General features: G+C 41.5%; 1 protein-coding gene across 10 annotated transcripts in view; it reads left to right on the top strand.

Moving 5' to 3' along the window:
- NEO1 (neogenin 1) overlaps window positions 1-15,239 on the top strand; it is a 237,850-nt gene extending 222,611 nt beyond the window's left edge. For 8 of the 10 annotated variants that reach the window (XM_077473295.1, XM_077473292.1, XM_077473299.1 and 5 more), the window contains 7 exons: window positions 198-342; window positions 1,894-2,132; window positions 2,342-2,434; window positions 3,550-3,651; window positions 5,113-5,394; window positions 10,701-10,831; window positions 14,135-15,239. In XM_077473295.1, the coding sequence (XP_077329421.1) occupies window positions 198-342; window positions 1,894-2,132; window positions 2,342-2,434; window positions 3,550-3,651; window positions 5,113-5,394; window positions 10,701-10,831; window positions 14,135-14,218 (1,076 nt within the window). In that variant the 3' untranslated portion in view covers window positions 14,219-15,239. The remainder of the gene's footprint in view (window positions 1-197; window positions 343-1,893; window positions 2,133-2,341; window positions 2,435-3,549; window positions 3,652-5,112; window positions 5,395-10,700; window positions 10,832-14,134) is intronic. The other 2 variants (XM_077473298.1, XM_077473301.1) reach the window with 1 other exon arrangement.
- Window positions 15,240-15,653: the final 414 nt, after the last annotated feature.

Raw genomic sequence — 15,653 nt, 5'->3', positions numbered from 1 at the left:
GTCCTGTTCTGTACTGCAAGACATTAAATTTACAGATGTACCATAATTCTTTTTGCACAAAACTGGCGTCTCCTGAATCGGGAAGTTTCTGTGCTCAGATCGGGTACAATAATTCTGACCATCAACTGCTAACCATCAGATATAGATATATTATTAGAGATAGCGATATATATTGAATTTTGATGCATCATTTTCAGGCAGTAATAGTCCTCATGGAAGCCCTACCTCTCTGGATCAGAACATGCTGTTGACCATCATTGTTTCCCTTGGAGTTATAACTGTGCTAGTGGCTGTGGTCATTGCTGCTATCTGCTCCCGGCGCTCCAACTCCCACCATAAAAAGTGAGTTTCTAACATTTTATTGTATGTGGTTTACGTGTCATACTGCCATACTTTTCGTAATCCTAAATGTTTGTTTATTGCATAGTGAATGGAGCCAGGAAAACCCACCAGTGTATGCAAGCGCTGGAAAGTTACTAGCAAAGCATTCCTGAGGAGTATGTTGATCTGGTGCTTTATAACAATTTGGGAGGGATGTAAATTGCAGATAATAGATGTTGGCAGTAGGGATGGATGAGGTGGCTGGGGAGGATTGGTGGTCCATATAGTTGAGACGTCCAGGGAGAGAATGGTGATCTAGTGCAATATAGCAGCTGGGGAGGGATGTCATTTACAGGGGATGTGATGGCTAGGAGAGAGATGTGAGCAGTAGGGATGGGTGAGGTGGCTGGGGAGGATTGGTGGTTTATAGAGGTGCAACATCTAGGGAGGGATGGGGATCTAGTGCTTTATAGCAGTTGGGGAGGTATGAAAGTTGCAAGGGATCTGATGGCTAGGGAGAGATGCATGTAAGCAGTAGGGATGGTGAGGTGGCTGGAGAGGGTTGGAGTTCCATAGAGGTGAGACATCCAGGGAGGAATGGATGTCGGAGGGATAGGAAAAGCAGCTGGGTAATGAAGGATGTCAGAGGACATCAGAATAAATCAGGGATATGCAATTAGCGGACCTCCAGCTGTTGCAGAACTACAAGTCCCATGAGTCATAGCTAGACTCTGACAGCCACAAGCATGACACCCAGAGGCAGATGCATGATGGGACTTGTAGTTTTGCAACAGCTGGAGGTCCGCTAATTGCATATCCCTGGAATAAATAATGTAAGAGGAACAGAGGAGGTGCAAAGTGGTGAGGGAGAGATGGATATCAGGTGGCCTGGGATAGATGGATGACGGTGAAGGGGATGGGAAGGTGGTTGAGGAAAAGATTTCAGTGTGTGGCCGAGGCAGTTGTGGAGGGAGAAGCCAGAGAAGGACCTGCTGTTGAAGCAAGGAACGTTGTGGCGATGAGGGCAATTAGAGGAGTCGGGAGAGCTGTGCTAGCAAAGAAAGGTGTCGTGCCATGAGCTGTCAAAGAAAAGGAGCTGGAGTTTAACTGGAGCAGAAAGGGTATGGAGATGGGAGCTGTCAGAGGGGTGGAGGGGCATAGGGAGGGAAGTCATGTACAAGGAGGTGTTTAGATGAATCAGGCAGTGGTTGCGGTGGTGGGGGGCTGTGAGTGGAGGTGGGGTAGAGGTGCGAGTTGGTGCAATATTCAGGTGGATTTATGTGCAGGGAGGTCAGTTGGTGTTGCATTCCTCATGTGTGCACTTTGTAATTGAAGCAGCAGTGTTTTGCAGTGTGCGAGAGATTACTACTTTATATATATATATATATATATATATATATATATATATATAAAATATATATATATATATAAAATCTTCTGATGCTTGCTGTTTTTGCAAGTGTACAAGTTGTTTTTACAAGTGCTCCTGCTGGATAAATATTCCTCTGGCAAAACAATGTCTTTCCTTCTAACCATTTAATTGTTTAACATTTTCTGTATGTCTTCTATCAGGAAAAGAGCTGCATGCAAGTCTGTTAATGGGTCCCATAAGTACAAAGGTAACTCTAAGGATGTGAAGCCTCCTGATCTTTGGATTCATCATGAAAGACTAGAGCTAAAGCCAGTGGACAAGTCTCCAGAAACAAATCCTATGCTGACAGACACCAGTCTGCCTCGTTCCCCACAAGACCTGACACCTGGGGAAAGCACTACAGAAGGCAGCATTCACCAGCACAGCAATTCATATCGAGGTGAGGAAAGCAGCGATACATACTGTGAATGTTTGTTTGCTATTCATGGCAGTATAGTTACAGTGGGGATATATTTATGGAAAATATTGCTGCATAGATATTTACTTCAGATGCATGCTAGACTAGACTGCATGGGGGAACCTCTACTAAACACAGGTGATTGATTTTGGGTGAAATTCCAACAGTTACTGCACAACCTTCCTTCACAGGTCTGGAATCAGAGGATTCTGTATCCTCACTTGCAGGACGTCGAGGAATGAGACCAAAAATAATGATGCCCTTTGACTCTCAGCCTCCACAGCGTAAGTTCTGGGGAAAGTGGGGTTCACACTGTGTCATCAGTTCTTGTTTCTGGGGGATTTGAGACTGTGTAGGGGGAGTAAAGGTAAACCAGCATTTCTCAACCATGGTACTGTCTCAGCTCAGGGGTGCCACGCTACATCAGCCATTTTCATGGTGCAGTTTTGATTAGATGTGAGCACCATGGAAACTGAGGACTCTGATGTGGGGTGGGTGGGGGAGAGAGACTGATGACTTGGATGTGGAAGGTGGGGGGCTGAAAATCTGATTAATCTGTTGTGTGAAAGCAGGGCTTCTGATGTGATGAAGGACCACGGTGTGGACAGGGGGGGGGGGGCGGCGCCTCCTCGAAAGTTTGCACATTTTTGAAGGGTGCTGTAAAAAAGAGTGGAGGAACACGGAGTTAGACTGTAGTTTTGGTTGCCTTGTGTCAAACATGTAGAATTTTTTAAGAGAAGCATGAAGCTGTGATAAATGTTGGGTTCACACTGCAGAACGCTCCATCTCACAGCAGGAGTCTAGTGCGTCCCTATTTACTGTTTCAGGTCTGATTTCAGCCCGAATTTTTGGCTGAACTGGGACCTGAAATGGACCAGAAGACGCACAGGACTCCTGTGCAATTCACAGCTGCTGCTGAGATTTGTGAACCAGCTCCATAGAGAGCCGGTCACAATCCCCTGCAATGCGAATTAGATGCAGAGAAAACTGCATCCAAGTCGCAACAGTGTGAACACAGCCTTATCATTTTTTTTGTCTACTGTAACTAGCTTGAAATTAAATCCACCACTGGCTTTTACTTGCATGCATCCTTTTACAATACCATTATTGTTTGGCCTTATTGAGCAGGCTTTATTTATTAGATTAGAAAAATTATAGCTGGAATCTGATTTTTGGACAACTTACCTTTTCTTTTATATCTGTAATTTTTCCAATGAGTCAGACCAGCCCATTCATACTACCTTCCACCTCAAGCTTGCCATTGTTTTAGGCCTAATCATCTCCTTTTTCACATCTTCATATAGTACTTTGAACTTATTTAAATGGGACAAACATTGTTTTCTGCCATTTGTTACTTCCATTATTTCTATGTCCCATAATTCACCATTCTGTCTTTCAGCGGTTGTCAGTGCTCATCCCATCCATTCCATCGATAACTCTAATTTCCGCTCAGTGCCTGGGTTCATGCTGCACGTTCTGGGTGGAACTTCTCAGGCTGCAGGTGAGAACAGCATAGCTTTTAAAGGTAGAGAAAGGCCTGCTATGCACACAAAAGGGACCGGTGGCTGTACAATCTGTATATAGTGTAAAATGGCAGCAACAAAATGTATGCAAACTGAAGGGGGGGGGGGGGAATTTATTTATTCCTTATTATAGAAACTGCGTATATCATACTTATAGTAAGATATAGCGTATATCAACTAGCAAACATTTTATGTAAGCGGTCTTAAGAGCGTTCCCCAAACTATAGAAATAATCTAGGTTGGTAAATTGGCAATGGATGGAATCTGTGATGTCGACGTAAAGCATTGCTGCAGTTGTAGCAGAAAAATGTGTGTGCTGGAAGGCCAACATCTTCCTCCTCCTGTGGCCTTAAAGCCTGACTTCAGACCATCTGAAGTGTGCATGCAGCCCCTGATGTTTTTGATAGAAAAATGTAGAAAACATGAAAGAGCATAATAAGGTAACAGAATAAGCAGTCAAGACTTCATGGAATGACTATCTGCACACACCTCAGGGTCACTTAAAAGCTAAAATACTATGTTCGTAAAAGCAGAATATAGACCACTGGTGGCCAGTAGGCTATTCCCTTAATATGTTTTCTATGTTTAGTGTTGAAATGTTTCGATATCTCGTATGCAGTAGTGGCCTCTTCCTCCCTCCCCAGTCAGTGCGCATAAACACTCCATTCATATTGGTATGCTTACTACTCAGTCAACTATTTGATGCATTCTGTCCAATCGTGTTTACATGTTGGCAGATTTGTATATTGAAAGTGGTTGTAAACCCTTACATATACCCAGTGAATGGACTAGTCTCAGGTGATACACAAATGAAACACATCCTCCATCATAAGTTGGGCCTGTTTAAATGAATGTAGTGAAGAGATGGCTGCAGTCCTGAATATGCACAACTTTTCTGAACTTCCAGGGGCAGGGGACATAGATCTGATGTCGCACACTGCACAGCTCAGAGAGCAGAGCTGAGTGTAACCGGAGACCTGAGTGGTGGTAAGGGGTGCACCCCCTCTACACAGAATCCTAGGGAAACCATGCTGAGCGATAGCTATTTGTGGGGAAATTCGTCATAAAAAACTAAATCTAATGGCAGCAACAATTCTGCAAATGAGAAAATTTCAGTGTTTTTGGATTTGATTACATTATTGAATAATTTTTATTATTTATTATCATTTATTATATTATAGTATATTATAAACTTTATCATACCCGGGATGTCTGCTAGACTCTGGTTTGAACAGATTTAAGAGAGTTATTCCTAAGAATTGCAGGCCTACAATATAAAACGCCAAATTTACATGCAAAATAATTGTACCGCTTTCAGCACCTAAAATCAGAACTAATCATACCGCCAGGGAGGTTGATACATTTTTCTTTGCATAATTTTTTTTTTAGCTTCAAGTTCATATTGGTAAAATAAGATCCATTGATTTTTCTCACCACAGAATCTGTCCGACATACCCCCAGCTGTGACACAGTAGTAGTAGCAGCAGCAGCAGCAGCAGCAGCAGCATCATCCTCTTCTCAGACTGGCGGCGAGGACCCAGATCCTCCAGGAGGCAGTTTTCTACCCGGCTCCTTGGATGAAGATTCAGGACCCAGCATTCCTACAGCACATATCAGACCCACCCATCCCCTGAAGAGCTTTGCAGTTCCTGCTGTTCCTGCTACAGCCTCCGGAGCAGCATTTGAGCCACTGCCAAGCTCTCCTCTTTTGGCACAACAAGGTGGGCACCCCCTTTTCTGTCATCCTGTCATGTTCCCTGTCTCTTAGGTCATGGGTATATATATCATGTATACATAAACACAAATTAGCCATAACTTTAGGGTCACAGGTGAATAACATTAATTAGTTACAATGGCATCTGAAAGTCGATGGGATATATTTATTAGGAAGCAACTAAATATGTCCCTGAAGTTGATGTTTTGAAAGCAGAAAAAAAGTGAGTCATAGTTTATGGTGCATGAGGCTGTGTAGCAACAGAAATGTTAGGTGTCCGTTAAAAAAAATATATTTTACAGATGCACGATTCTGGCTAAAAATGAGAATCTTGTTTTTTTTTTTTTTTTACTTAAAGATCACAATTCTCTTGGCATGATATCTTTCACATTATACCAACAATTTGGGCTTAGTTTTTTTTTTTTTTTTTTTTTTTTAGTTCATTGTGTGTGTTTTTCCCCCCCAAAAAATTGTGTTTGAAAGGTCACTGCGCAAATACAGTCTGACGTATAATATTGCAGCAGCCACCATTTTATTCTCTAGGGCAGGGGTGCTCAACCTGTGGCTCTCCAGCTGTTGCAAAACTACAAGTCCCATCATGCCTCTGGGTGTCATGCTTGTGGCTGTCGGAGTCTTGCTGTGCCTCATGGGACTTGTAGTTCCGCAACAGATGGAGAGCCACAGGTTGAGCACCCCTGCTCCAGGGTCTCTGATGAAAAAAAAAATGTTTGGGGGTTCTAAGTAATTTTCTAGCAAAAAATATTTTAACTTGTAAGCAACAAGTGTCAAAGGTTTAGTCTTTAAGTGGTTGAACTGACCTAATTTACAGACAGACGTTCATCCCTTTTGAGCAGAGAACTGCACTGAATCGAGGAATAGCTTTTTTAAGATTGGGGGGGGTGTGTAATCTTGATTCTTTAACAATTAATTGTGCAGCTCTAATTTTATTTTGTATACACACATTTTAGTGTGTGTATAATTTTTTATTTGAGAACACAACTGTGGGATCCAATTGTGCTTGTACAAGAGGGGCATTCTTGGAGATTCAGCAGTAGATGATTGTTTAATTGGGCTGAAGACCTCTGCTGCCTGGAGGAATTTTGTTGCCATCAGGGTTGTAAAAGTGGTCTTATGCTCAGTTGACCTTTGTGATGAGCGTCTACTATTAAGGCGAGCGGGCGCCTTTTGGGGTTTAGTAGAGGTCCTTCTCTTTGGGATAACACACTTCCTTGCATACATAGGAAGCATTGCTATCGGATTGATGGATTATCACAGATGGGCATTTTTCATTAATTTATGTTGTTAATTTGCAGCAGTATACACTACTTTTTGCACATACATACATTATTTAAACACTCCTCAAGAGCCTTATACTCTAAAGGGTGAGACACTTCAGACTTTCATGCTCACTCTAGCAGATCAGTGGGTGTTTCCTGAGCATTCCACTATCAAATTTCTGTTGCCCAGCTTTCAGAAGGCCACCACCTGGTCTTCAGTTCATACCTTCTCTAAGTTCTACCAGGCGGACATCCAAGATGCTGCAAGATATTCTTACTGTAGTATACTGTTGGGTCTGTTTGACCCAACTCAAACAATTAGTCAAATGTTTATTGGCCCATTTCTGTTTGCTTTGTTGCTCTCCATTTTTATTCATTGCTTAGGAACATCCCAGGGTCTACAAATATTCAGCATGTGTCCTGTACTGTAAAGATGAGATTAAAGGAGCTTTGACTCGCCTGTAGATTGCATGTGATGGAGTGCAGTTTAGGACACCCTTCCCTCCTGTATTCATTGCTTGTTAGAAAAAAAGCTTGTTTGAAAAAAAGCCCCAGAGGTCTATATGGATAAAGGGAGATGTCCGGCAAAGCTTTGCCAATGTCCAATCACCTGAAGATACCAGCCTATATCCTAGGAATATCCAGCCTGTGTACTGAACTCCAAAGCGAAGGAATTTACAGCCAAGTCAAAAATCCTTTTTTTTTGTTTCTTGTCCATTGAGGGACACAAGTCACACCCTTGTTTTATTCTGCCTACAGGTATTTTTGACAGCAGCAAATAAAATAAAAAGGTATAAACCAGCGCAGACTAATCCCTTCTACTACCAGCACACTTGTTTTCCTTGTGTTGTGACTTGAGCTGGTCTTTCCAATTGCAGCTTTCTGGAGCAGCTATCCTTAGACTGGCTTATGGAAGGCTATATCAGAACCTCACAGGATCGAATGTTGAGGATAGTGTGGAAGTGACCCTTTGGAACGTGACCTATGGGGAACTTTGTACCCGACTCCTTTCTGGTAACGTGTTAGCTGTGTCTCGGAAGACTCGTCTAGTGAGTACATTGGTTGCTTGGTGCCTTTTTAGGGTTTGCAATCTTCTCTTCCTGCCAATTTCCATCATGGATAGAGTTATTGCTGTGGAAGTTATAACAGTGTTGTGCATGCCGTGCACATTCTTTCCCACCATACTTCTTTGAGGAAGCTTCTACCCACTGCTGCTCTTGCATTGCAAAGAGCTACAGGGAACTGTCTGATTCTGAGTGGCTCAAGTTCTTTATCTGAAGAGCTTGCTGCTCGAGCTGCAGTTTTATCCCATTGTTTCCAAATTAGATCATTTCATATTTTATTGGTACAGCACACACCTCGCTTTAGGGCACATGTACACAGACTAGGTTGACCACTGGCCACGAGGGAATGCAGCAGGAGGCAAAATCCCCAATTTTACCGCAACTTTGCAGTCAAAACGTTCCTACCCTGAACGTGATTCTTCCACATTCAGGCGAGAGGTGTTTGAACCTACCATAACCTCAGCAGTTTCTAAACTCTTGTAAAAGCCTATGTGTGCATGGACATATAGGCTTTTATGGAGTTGGGTTTAGGAGCTTTGGCAACAAAACTTCTGGACTCAAGTTTAGAAGCTGTAGTGTACATAAAACTAAAAGATCAGCCTGGTGCTTCTATCAGTGCACTTCCCAGTCTTGGTCCTTTAGAGCCACAAAGACTTTCCCAGTGCACTTGTTCTTGTCCCACCTTAAAGTGACCATTATACCATTGGAGGATACACCTGTCTTTAGGGACCCACCTGATAAATTGATTGGAAGCCCTCTTTAAAGTTTCTGTTCCTTCTGGTGATGCCCGTTCTTTACCCCATCTTGTCTTTTCCAAACCCAGGCTGGTTAGTTTTTTAAACGATATAATTGTAATATGGTGCAGGAGTTTTCTCATCTACCCATCTGCATGGGTCTTCTCTTAGTACACATGTGGGGGGGGGGGGGGGGGGGGCATTTTGGTTTAAGTGTTAGACTGCCAAACCCACATATAAGAATCCTCTGACCTGTGTGGCTTTTGTGGGGCATTTCTTTAAATCTGCTATGGATTCCGTTAAGGCTGTTCCTGGTGTGGTGGCAAGAGTACCTAATGTCAGCAGAAGACATAAAAAAAAGACTGAAAAATTCTTTACTTCATCTGTACTAAAACATCCCTGCTTAGAAAAGGACCTGTTTAACGTGGTGGTGCCAGTTGCGCACTTCCTGACCTCCCAGGTTCAACAATCTCCAGATACAGGGATCTAGTGGAAACCATGAATGCTTTGGTAACTCAGTTCACGCTGATTTATGCCTTTCCTCCTCTGAATTTTTTTTTGATCTGCTGCATATGATCGAGATGGAGGAGATTCTGCTGTTCCTCATTGCTCCAGATTGGCCCAGGCAAGTGAGGTACACGGACAAGGCAAGAATCATGGAAGGTGCACATTGGGCTATACCTGATCATCTGGATCTTCTGTCCATATCGCTTCATGGTTGCTGTCTACCATCCTGCTTTATGGTTCCTTGCTTTTACAGTATAGCTGTTGAAATCCAGGTCCTGACAAATTGAATTATTGATTTCCTACGATGTTAAATAGTAATAGATCTGCCTCCTGCAAGGTTATTGATCAGGCATGGAAGGCTTTTCACTTGATGTGAGTCTCAGGACTTCAACCCTAAGCGTTTCTTCTTGGAATCATTTCTGTAGTTGAGACTGGACCAAGCTTTGACCCTTAGCACTGTGAATGGTCATGTTTCTGCCCTTGCCTTCGGCTTCTCACTCCCTAATTAGGACAGGGGAGTTCATGTAGTTTCCTATGCAGTTCTACTGCCTGCTTGTTTCCTTGTGACTTCATAGGATCTGACTCCAATTCTCTTTGCACTTCAGAAACTTCAATTTGGGCCCCAATAGATGTTGATTTTTCTAATTCACTGTTATATTCAGACACATTTGGCATGATCATATGTATATGATTGAATTGTTTTCGCTTAACTGTACAATTGTACAACTTTTTAATACAAATTACAATGTTAAAAAATAAACTGCCAGTTGAACCCATTAGACATTCCTTGTTGTCCTTTTTCCCTCAAGGTAGTATTTCTCATAGCCATCATCTTTTAGATTATAGTCTAAACTAGCGGCCCTGTTTTGCATAGGGGCAAGCTAGTGGTGAGACCTAGTTTCTACCTTTTTGACCTCAACCAGGGGACAACATTCTTCCATCTCTGTCTGGCTCCAGTTTACCAAAAGGCAATATGTACCTCCATTGTCTTGATATTTTTCGAGCTCTGTGCCGATCGATCAGCCACTGCTTCTTCCAGGAAGACAGATTTTTCTTTTTGGCATCCCTGGTAACAGTGCATCAGCTTCTTGTTCCTTTCTCTAGATGGATCGGACAGGCTACGATGCCACCTTATGGTCTCAAGGATTTGGTTCCTACTTTTCCTGCCAAGATGCATGCTACTAGATCTGTGCTGCTTGGGTTTTTTCGGTGTCTGACAAATGTTTCCCAGATTTGTAAGGTGGCCCCTGGTCTTCAGTTCTCATGTTCAGTCATGTGGATGTTGTGGCCTCAGTTGATGCTTTCATTTGGCACAGGGCCCTTCAGTCTGCTCTGCGAGCTGCAGGCAGTCACCAGTTCTCTTTTTCTTGTGTTGGAGATTACGGAGTTTGGACTGTTTTTTGACATTTTGAAGGTGAGACTTCCTTTGTTCCTCAATAGACAAACTACTCACCGTAGAAAACTTTACTCGGCGTCCATTGAGGGATATATGTCTTGGCCCTTTGTTTATGATACATTTCTCTGTACTGCTCTACTGCAAACTGAGGCATGCTGGTAGTAAAAGTTATTGTGGACAGATCTACAACATTTTTGTTTGCCAGTGTTCTTTCCTTATGCAGGCATCCGTATAACCCAAAGGTTAAAATCATTTTAGCCCTCAATGGACTTCCAAGAAAATGATTTCCAGTACAAAATCCCTTTTTATATTACTATTATTTTTTATTGTTATAGGTCTGTCATCACTATCTGTAAAAACGGCTTCTCTAGGGACCCTGGGGAGAGTGCGTCCTCCGCTTCCAGTAACTGTGCCCAGTGCCCCTGAACCACTAGAGACCAGCAGAATGCTAGACGGCTCAGAGAGTGTAAGTATCTTGTTTGTAATTTAGTAAAGTTTAGTACACATAGATGGGTGATAAGGACATTAAATACAAAAGTCTCTAGGTTTTCTTTAATCTACACCATTCTATATCCCGCAGCACATAGATCTATATCCCACAGCACAAACATCTTTGTTTTGTTTGCCAGCTACTCTGTTCTTTGCAGGGAGCAAAAAGATAACTTGTTTCCAGGTTTGGATCAGCATGTGAGAATACTAGGCCAAGCAGCACTGCTGTCACATGAGGAGTCCATAGGCCTGTGCAGAATATGTGAAAAATGTAAAAATGCTTAGCAGTAAAAGAAAAGAGCCGCTATAACTAAAAGGTCAGTAAACCAAACCTTCCCTGTAAAATAGTCAAAACAGTGCTGTCCTCAAACAATAAATAAAATCAAAAAGCATTATGCTGAAAAACATAAATATATCTAGTGAAGAATCCAAGTGATTAAATGTTTACTGTGCCTTTAAATGACATGGGGCAATAATGTGTGAATGGTGTGTGTGTGTGTGTATGTATATATATATGTGTGTGTGTATGTATGTATGTATGTATATATGTATATATATATATATATGCAATTCAAAAGCAAAATTAATATCTGTCCCTTTAAATAATATGAAGCATTAGTGTGTGAATAATTTATTTCCATTCAACTATGTATCACGTGACCAGTTTGAAAAAATAACCGTGCATTTGAAACTTATTAAAAAAAAGTGGATGTCTCCTTTAAACATGATATATCCTGATGACTCTAGTTCACTTTGCAGTTTTCCACAGTGATAACCACCACCAACAGACCTTTTTTACCAGAAAGATGTGGCTTCTTAAATTACAGGTAGCATAGAAGCATTTTAATATTTTCCCAAAAAGGATGATCACAGCATCTTGTTCTTGGGAGCGGTCCCTTTAAGGATAGTAACTAAGACAGTAGGTATCGGTAAGGCCGTCACTTTCCAGGACCAGCAGATATGTAGTGCAGCTGTGTAAAAAGTGCTCACCGCAGGAGCCAAAAATATTTATAAAGTGTAGTATTTATTTTAAAAACTAGGCTCAACAACCCAGTATAAAAGCAAGTTCTTAAAGACTCTCTTAAAGATGGCTGCCATGTGCGATGCATTAGTGACACTTCAGCTCTCTAGCTCCATCCAATATGTTTTGCGCTCTAGCTCATCTTCAGGGGTTAGAGTGCCGATTGTTACATGTCTGACACACACACACACACACACACACACACACACACACACACACACACACACACACACACACACACACACACACACACACACGTATCTACCAGCCATATTGTCTAAGTTCAGTGGCCATTTTACCATAGGACAAACACATCTAGCTATCTGTGTAAGATATAACTTGTAGTTGCATAGGGGAATAGCTACTTCTCCTGTCAGCTGAATGGAGCAGAGGGGTCGCAAATGCATGGTGATGAGTGTGCTGCTGGGAAGGGGAGATTAAAGTGAATCTGTTGCTTAGTCCTGCAGAAAAGAAAATTAAAATAAATCTATATCCCTAGGTGTAATGTAATGAAAAACCACCCTTCCAAAACTACTGTATTCTGATACACTATGTAGTTAATATAATTTTAGCAATAATGTCTTATACAGTACAGATTGCTTCTATGTGTATAGCCTCTGATGCCGGATGCAAAATGGAGTACAATAGAAAAAGATGTCAGTACAATAAAAAATGAGATGTATGTCACCAGGGCACCAAGGATCTTCAGAATAGGTCCAAAGCTTTATTCAGCAATCGCATCATAGTTACAAAAACGTTTTAAAGCCTCGCATCAGGCATGTGACCATACAAAGTTCTGCCCCTAGTATAATCGTACATATGATTTAGTTTTTTTTTGTTATATTTAGTTTTGATATTTTGCGCCAAGAAAGGCTATTTTGTGTACATTGTAAGTGGCATATTTGGACTTGATAAAATAATGAACAGAGAGTGACGTTAAAAATAGTTTAAACCCATACATTCTAGTCCAGCAACTTCATGTTTACATCCTACCAACCCCCACCACCTTCTAAGTTTGGCACTTTTTTGGGGGAAGGGGGGAGCGGGTCCCTGGTTTTGACAAGATGCTGGTGCCTGGACCCCAAAGCAGATTGAACAATCTGCTCAGGCGAGGACAACGCTGTATCCCTAGACAGGTAAGTGTCCTTAAATTAACCAGTTCAAATCTGGCCTGTAGTCAAATTATGACTGGGCAGGAGGTCTCTTGTTCTTGGCGGATTTCATATGATGTTCTCCCCAGAACGCGCCTCAGGACACAGCAGATGACAGATCAGTGTACCGGACTGCATTCATTGTGTACTTTTGTGCTAATCTGGTTAGCGGTTGGTCACGGTGATCACATGGTACAGACAGAGGCAGCCACAGCCCATGTGTACCATGTGATTAACTGACCAGTCACAATAGTAAACACTGAATTGATTTCATTTAGTAAAAATTGTTGTTTATAACAATGATATTCATTGCTATAAGCCACTGTAGTGTGCAAAAAAATTAAATCCCACCCCCCAGAGTAGTACAGTGTTGCTATTGTACCAGTATGCAAAAATAAAAACATATATTTAAAAAATTGAAATGTTTTTATTTTTTTTGTTTTTTACATACTGCCACCAGTCAGTGTCTCTAATCACTGCCTCACCAGTCATGATGTTTCTGTACTACACTGGTGACAGTGTGAAGAAAGAAAGGTTTTATAGAAACAATTTTTTTTTTCTATTCTTTTTGCAAAAAGGTACAACTTCATAAAACAGTCATGCCTCTTACTAAATCCCTTGGATTGTCTACTTTCCAAAAAAGGGTCATTTGGGGGATATTTGTACTGTCCTGACATTTTCGGGTCTACAGTTTTACATCAGAATTTCAGATTTTTTTTTTTCCTTTTTTCAATCATCAGTCCTTGCTCATTTATTTTAGCAAACAAAGAGTTGCCAACAAAAAGCACTTTTTGTGTGAAAAAGATAAGTATATGGATACAGTGTTGCATGACTGCGTTATTGCCATTCAAAGTGTGACAGTGCTGATGGCTGAAAATTGGCCTGGGCAGGAAGGGGATGAAAGTGCCTGGTATTGAAGTGGTTAGAAGTCCGCAACTACAGGACTTGTAGGTGCTGAATTTTTTTTAAATTTTTTGGGGAAGACTGGAGCTCCTCTTTCTAAGTTTACCATAGAAGAAATGGTTAATGTTGCAAAGATACTGTTCTTTCACTGTTTGGTTTACTGAATAAGCCAATTTATGATGTTTTTTTGTTTTGTTTTTTGTAGAGTTATGAACCAGATGAACTAAGCAAGGAGATGGCTCACCTTGAAGGCCTGATGAAGGATCTGAATGCCATAACCACAGCATGAAAGAACACAACCCCACCCCAGAGGCAAACCTGATAGCGTATGGACAGAGGCAGCGCAGCCCACCAGAAAGGGTCACTTTGAAGTGTACTGGCAAGAAGCAAGCTGGAAGCCCAGACTTTGTACGCTGAGGCAACCACCAAGGGCTGAAGCCTGGCATTCTGTACCTTATCATTTCCTCTGATTTCTAAGATTTTATGGGGGGTTTATATCGGAAGAGGATTTTTATGTAAACTATGGAGGAATATTGTGTATTTCCATTGTTTTTGTTCTTTTCACCTCTAATGGGCCTTCACCCCGTTGCTGTGGCTCAGTGTTATGCCCCACCATGTAGCCAGCCGGACAGCAAAAAGACACACAATGGGAATAATTCCTTTCACAGCAACAGTTGCTTTTTGTGCAGTGTTTTCAGGCTGCGAATCACATCTGTTGGCAGCAACTCCCCCCTCCAGCCTCTGTGAGACTTAAAACAGTGTTACTCCCCCTCCCCTATACACACCACCAATCCAGAATTATGGCTAGATGTTCCCTCCACATCTCCGTCCATTTCCAATGATCCTGGCATAAGAGGGAATTGTACTGGGCCACTGCAGCCAGATGGGAGGTCCTGGACCTGTGCAGTACATGTAATGAGGCTGCGTGAGCTGACCAGTCCCAACGGTTTCCTTGTTTGCTGCCACGGAGAAGCCTAGTTGTACATGGTATTGGTGGCTTCTTGAAGAGGCTGATATGTGCTGGCCTTCTTTTAACCAATCTGTTCTTCAGCACTTTCACGTTAGTCCATTTTTCATCTTGTGACTTCCTTGTTATTGTAAATGGATTCATCACCCTCTGCATCCTCCTGTATATTGTCCTATCCACCAACACACCCAGTCTTTTCTGTACAGAAAATTCATTCTATTTTTGTTTTTTTTATTGCTTTCTCTGTAGTGTTTAGAATGTATCTTTTTATTGTGACTTTTTTTTATAACATCATGATTATTATTTGGTATTGGATTTCAATACACTTTTTTATTCAATCAAATTGATTTTCATGCTTTTTATATGATGCCTAAATTTTTCCTTATATTGTAACGCTAAAAATGGCTCCAAAGTGTCTACGTTCACATTACCTCAAGATTTTTCTTTACAGGGTTTGCTATATTCAGGTTTGTGAAATAACATATGGTTCCTTGCAAGCTGCTATAACAGTATTCACCAAACGGATGAGATGTAAAAATTAAACAAGGGAATGACATCTGTGGCACATTTTGTTTGATACACTCAGCTTCTCAATATTATGTTTGATTCGTATGTTGCTTGTTAAGAGAACCTGTGCTGTATTAATACTTTGGTATAAGTTTATTGCAGAAAATGAATTTACATTGTATTTACATTATTGTAGCAGCAGCCTGAAATGTATCAAAACTCATTGTTTGATTCTGTAGGTTAGGTTATG

Source organism: Lithobates pipiens, unplaced genomic scaffold (genome assembly GCF_037356315.1).
Source record: "Lithobates pipiens isolate NorthernLeopardFrog02 unplaced genomic scaffold, aLitPip1_a1.2 Scaffold_8, whole genome shotgun sequence".
In the NCBI taxonomy this organism is placed as follows: Eukaryota; Metazoa; Chordata; class Amphibia; order Anura; family Ranidae; genus Lithobates; species Lithobates pipiens.
Note: the sequence above shows the minus strand (reverse complement) of the source record. Positions and strands in the feature narration are given on the sequence as shown.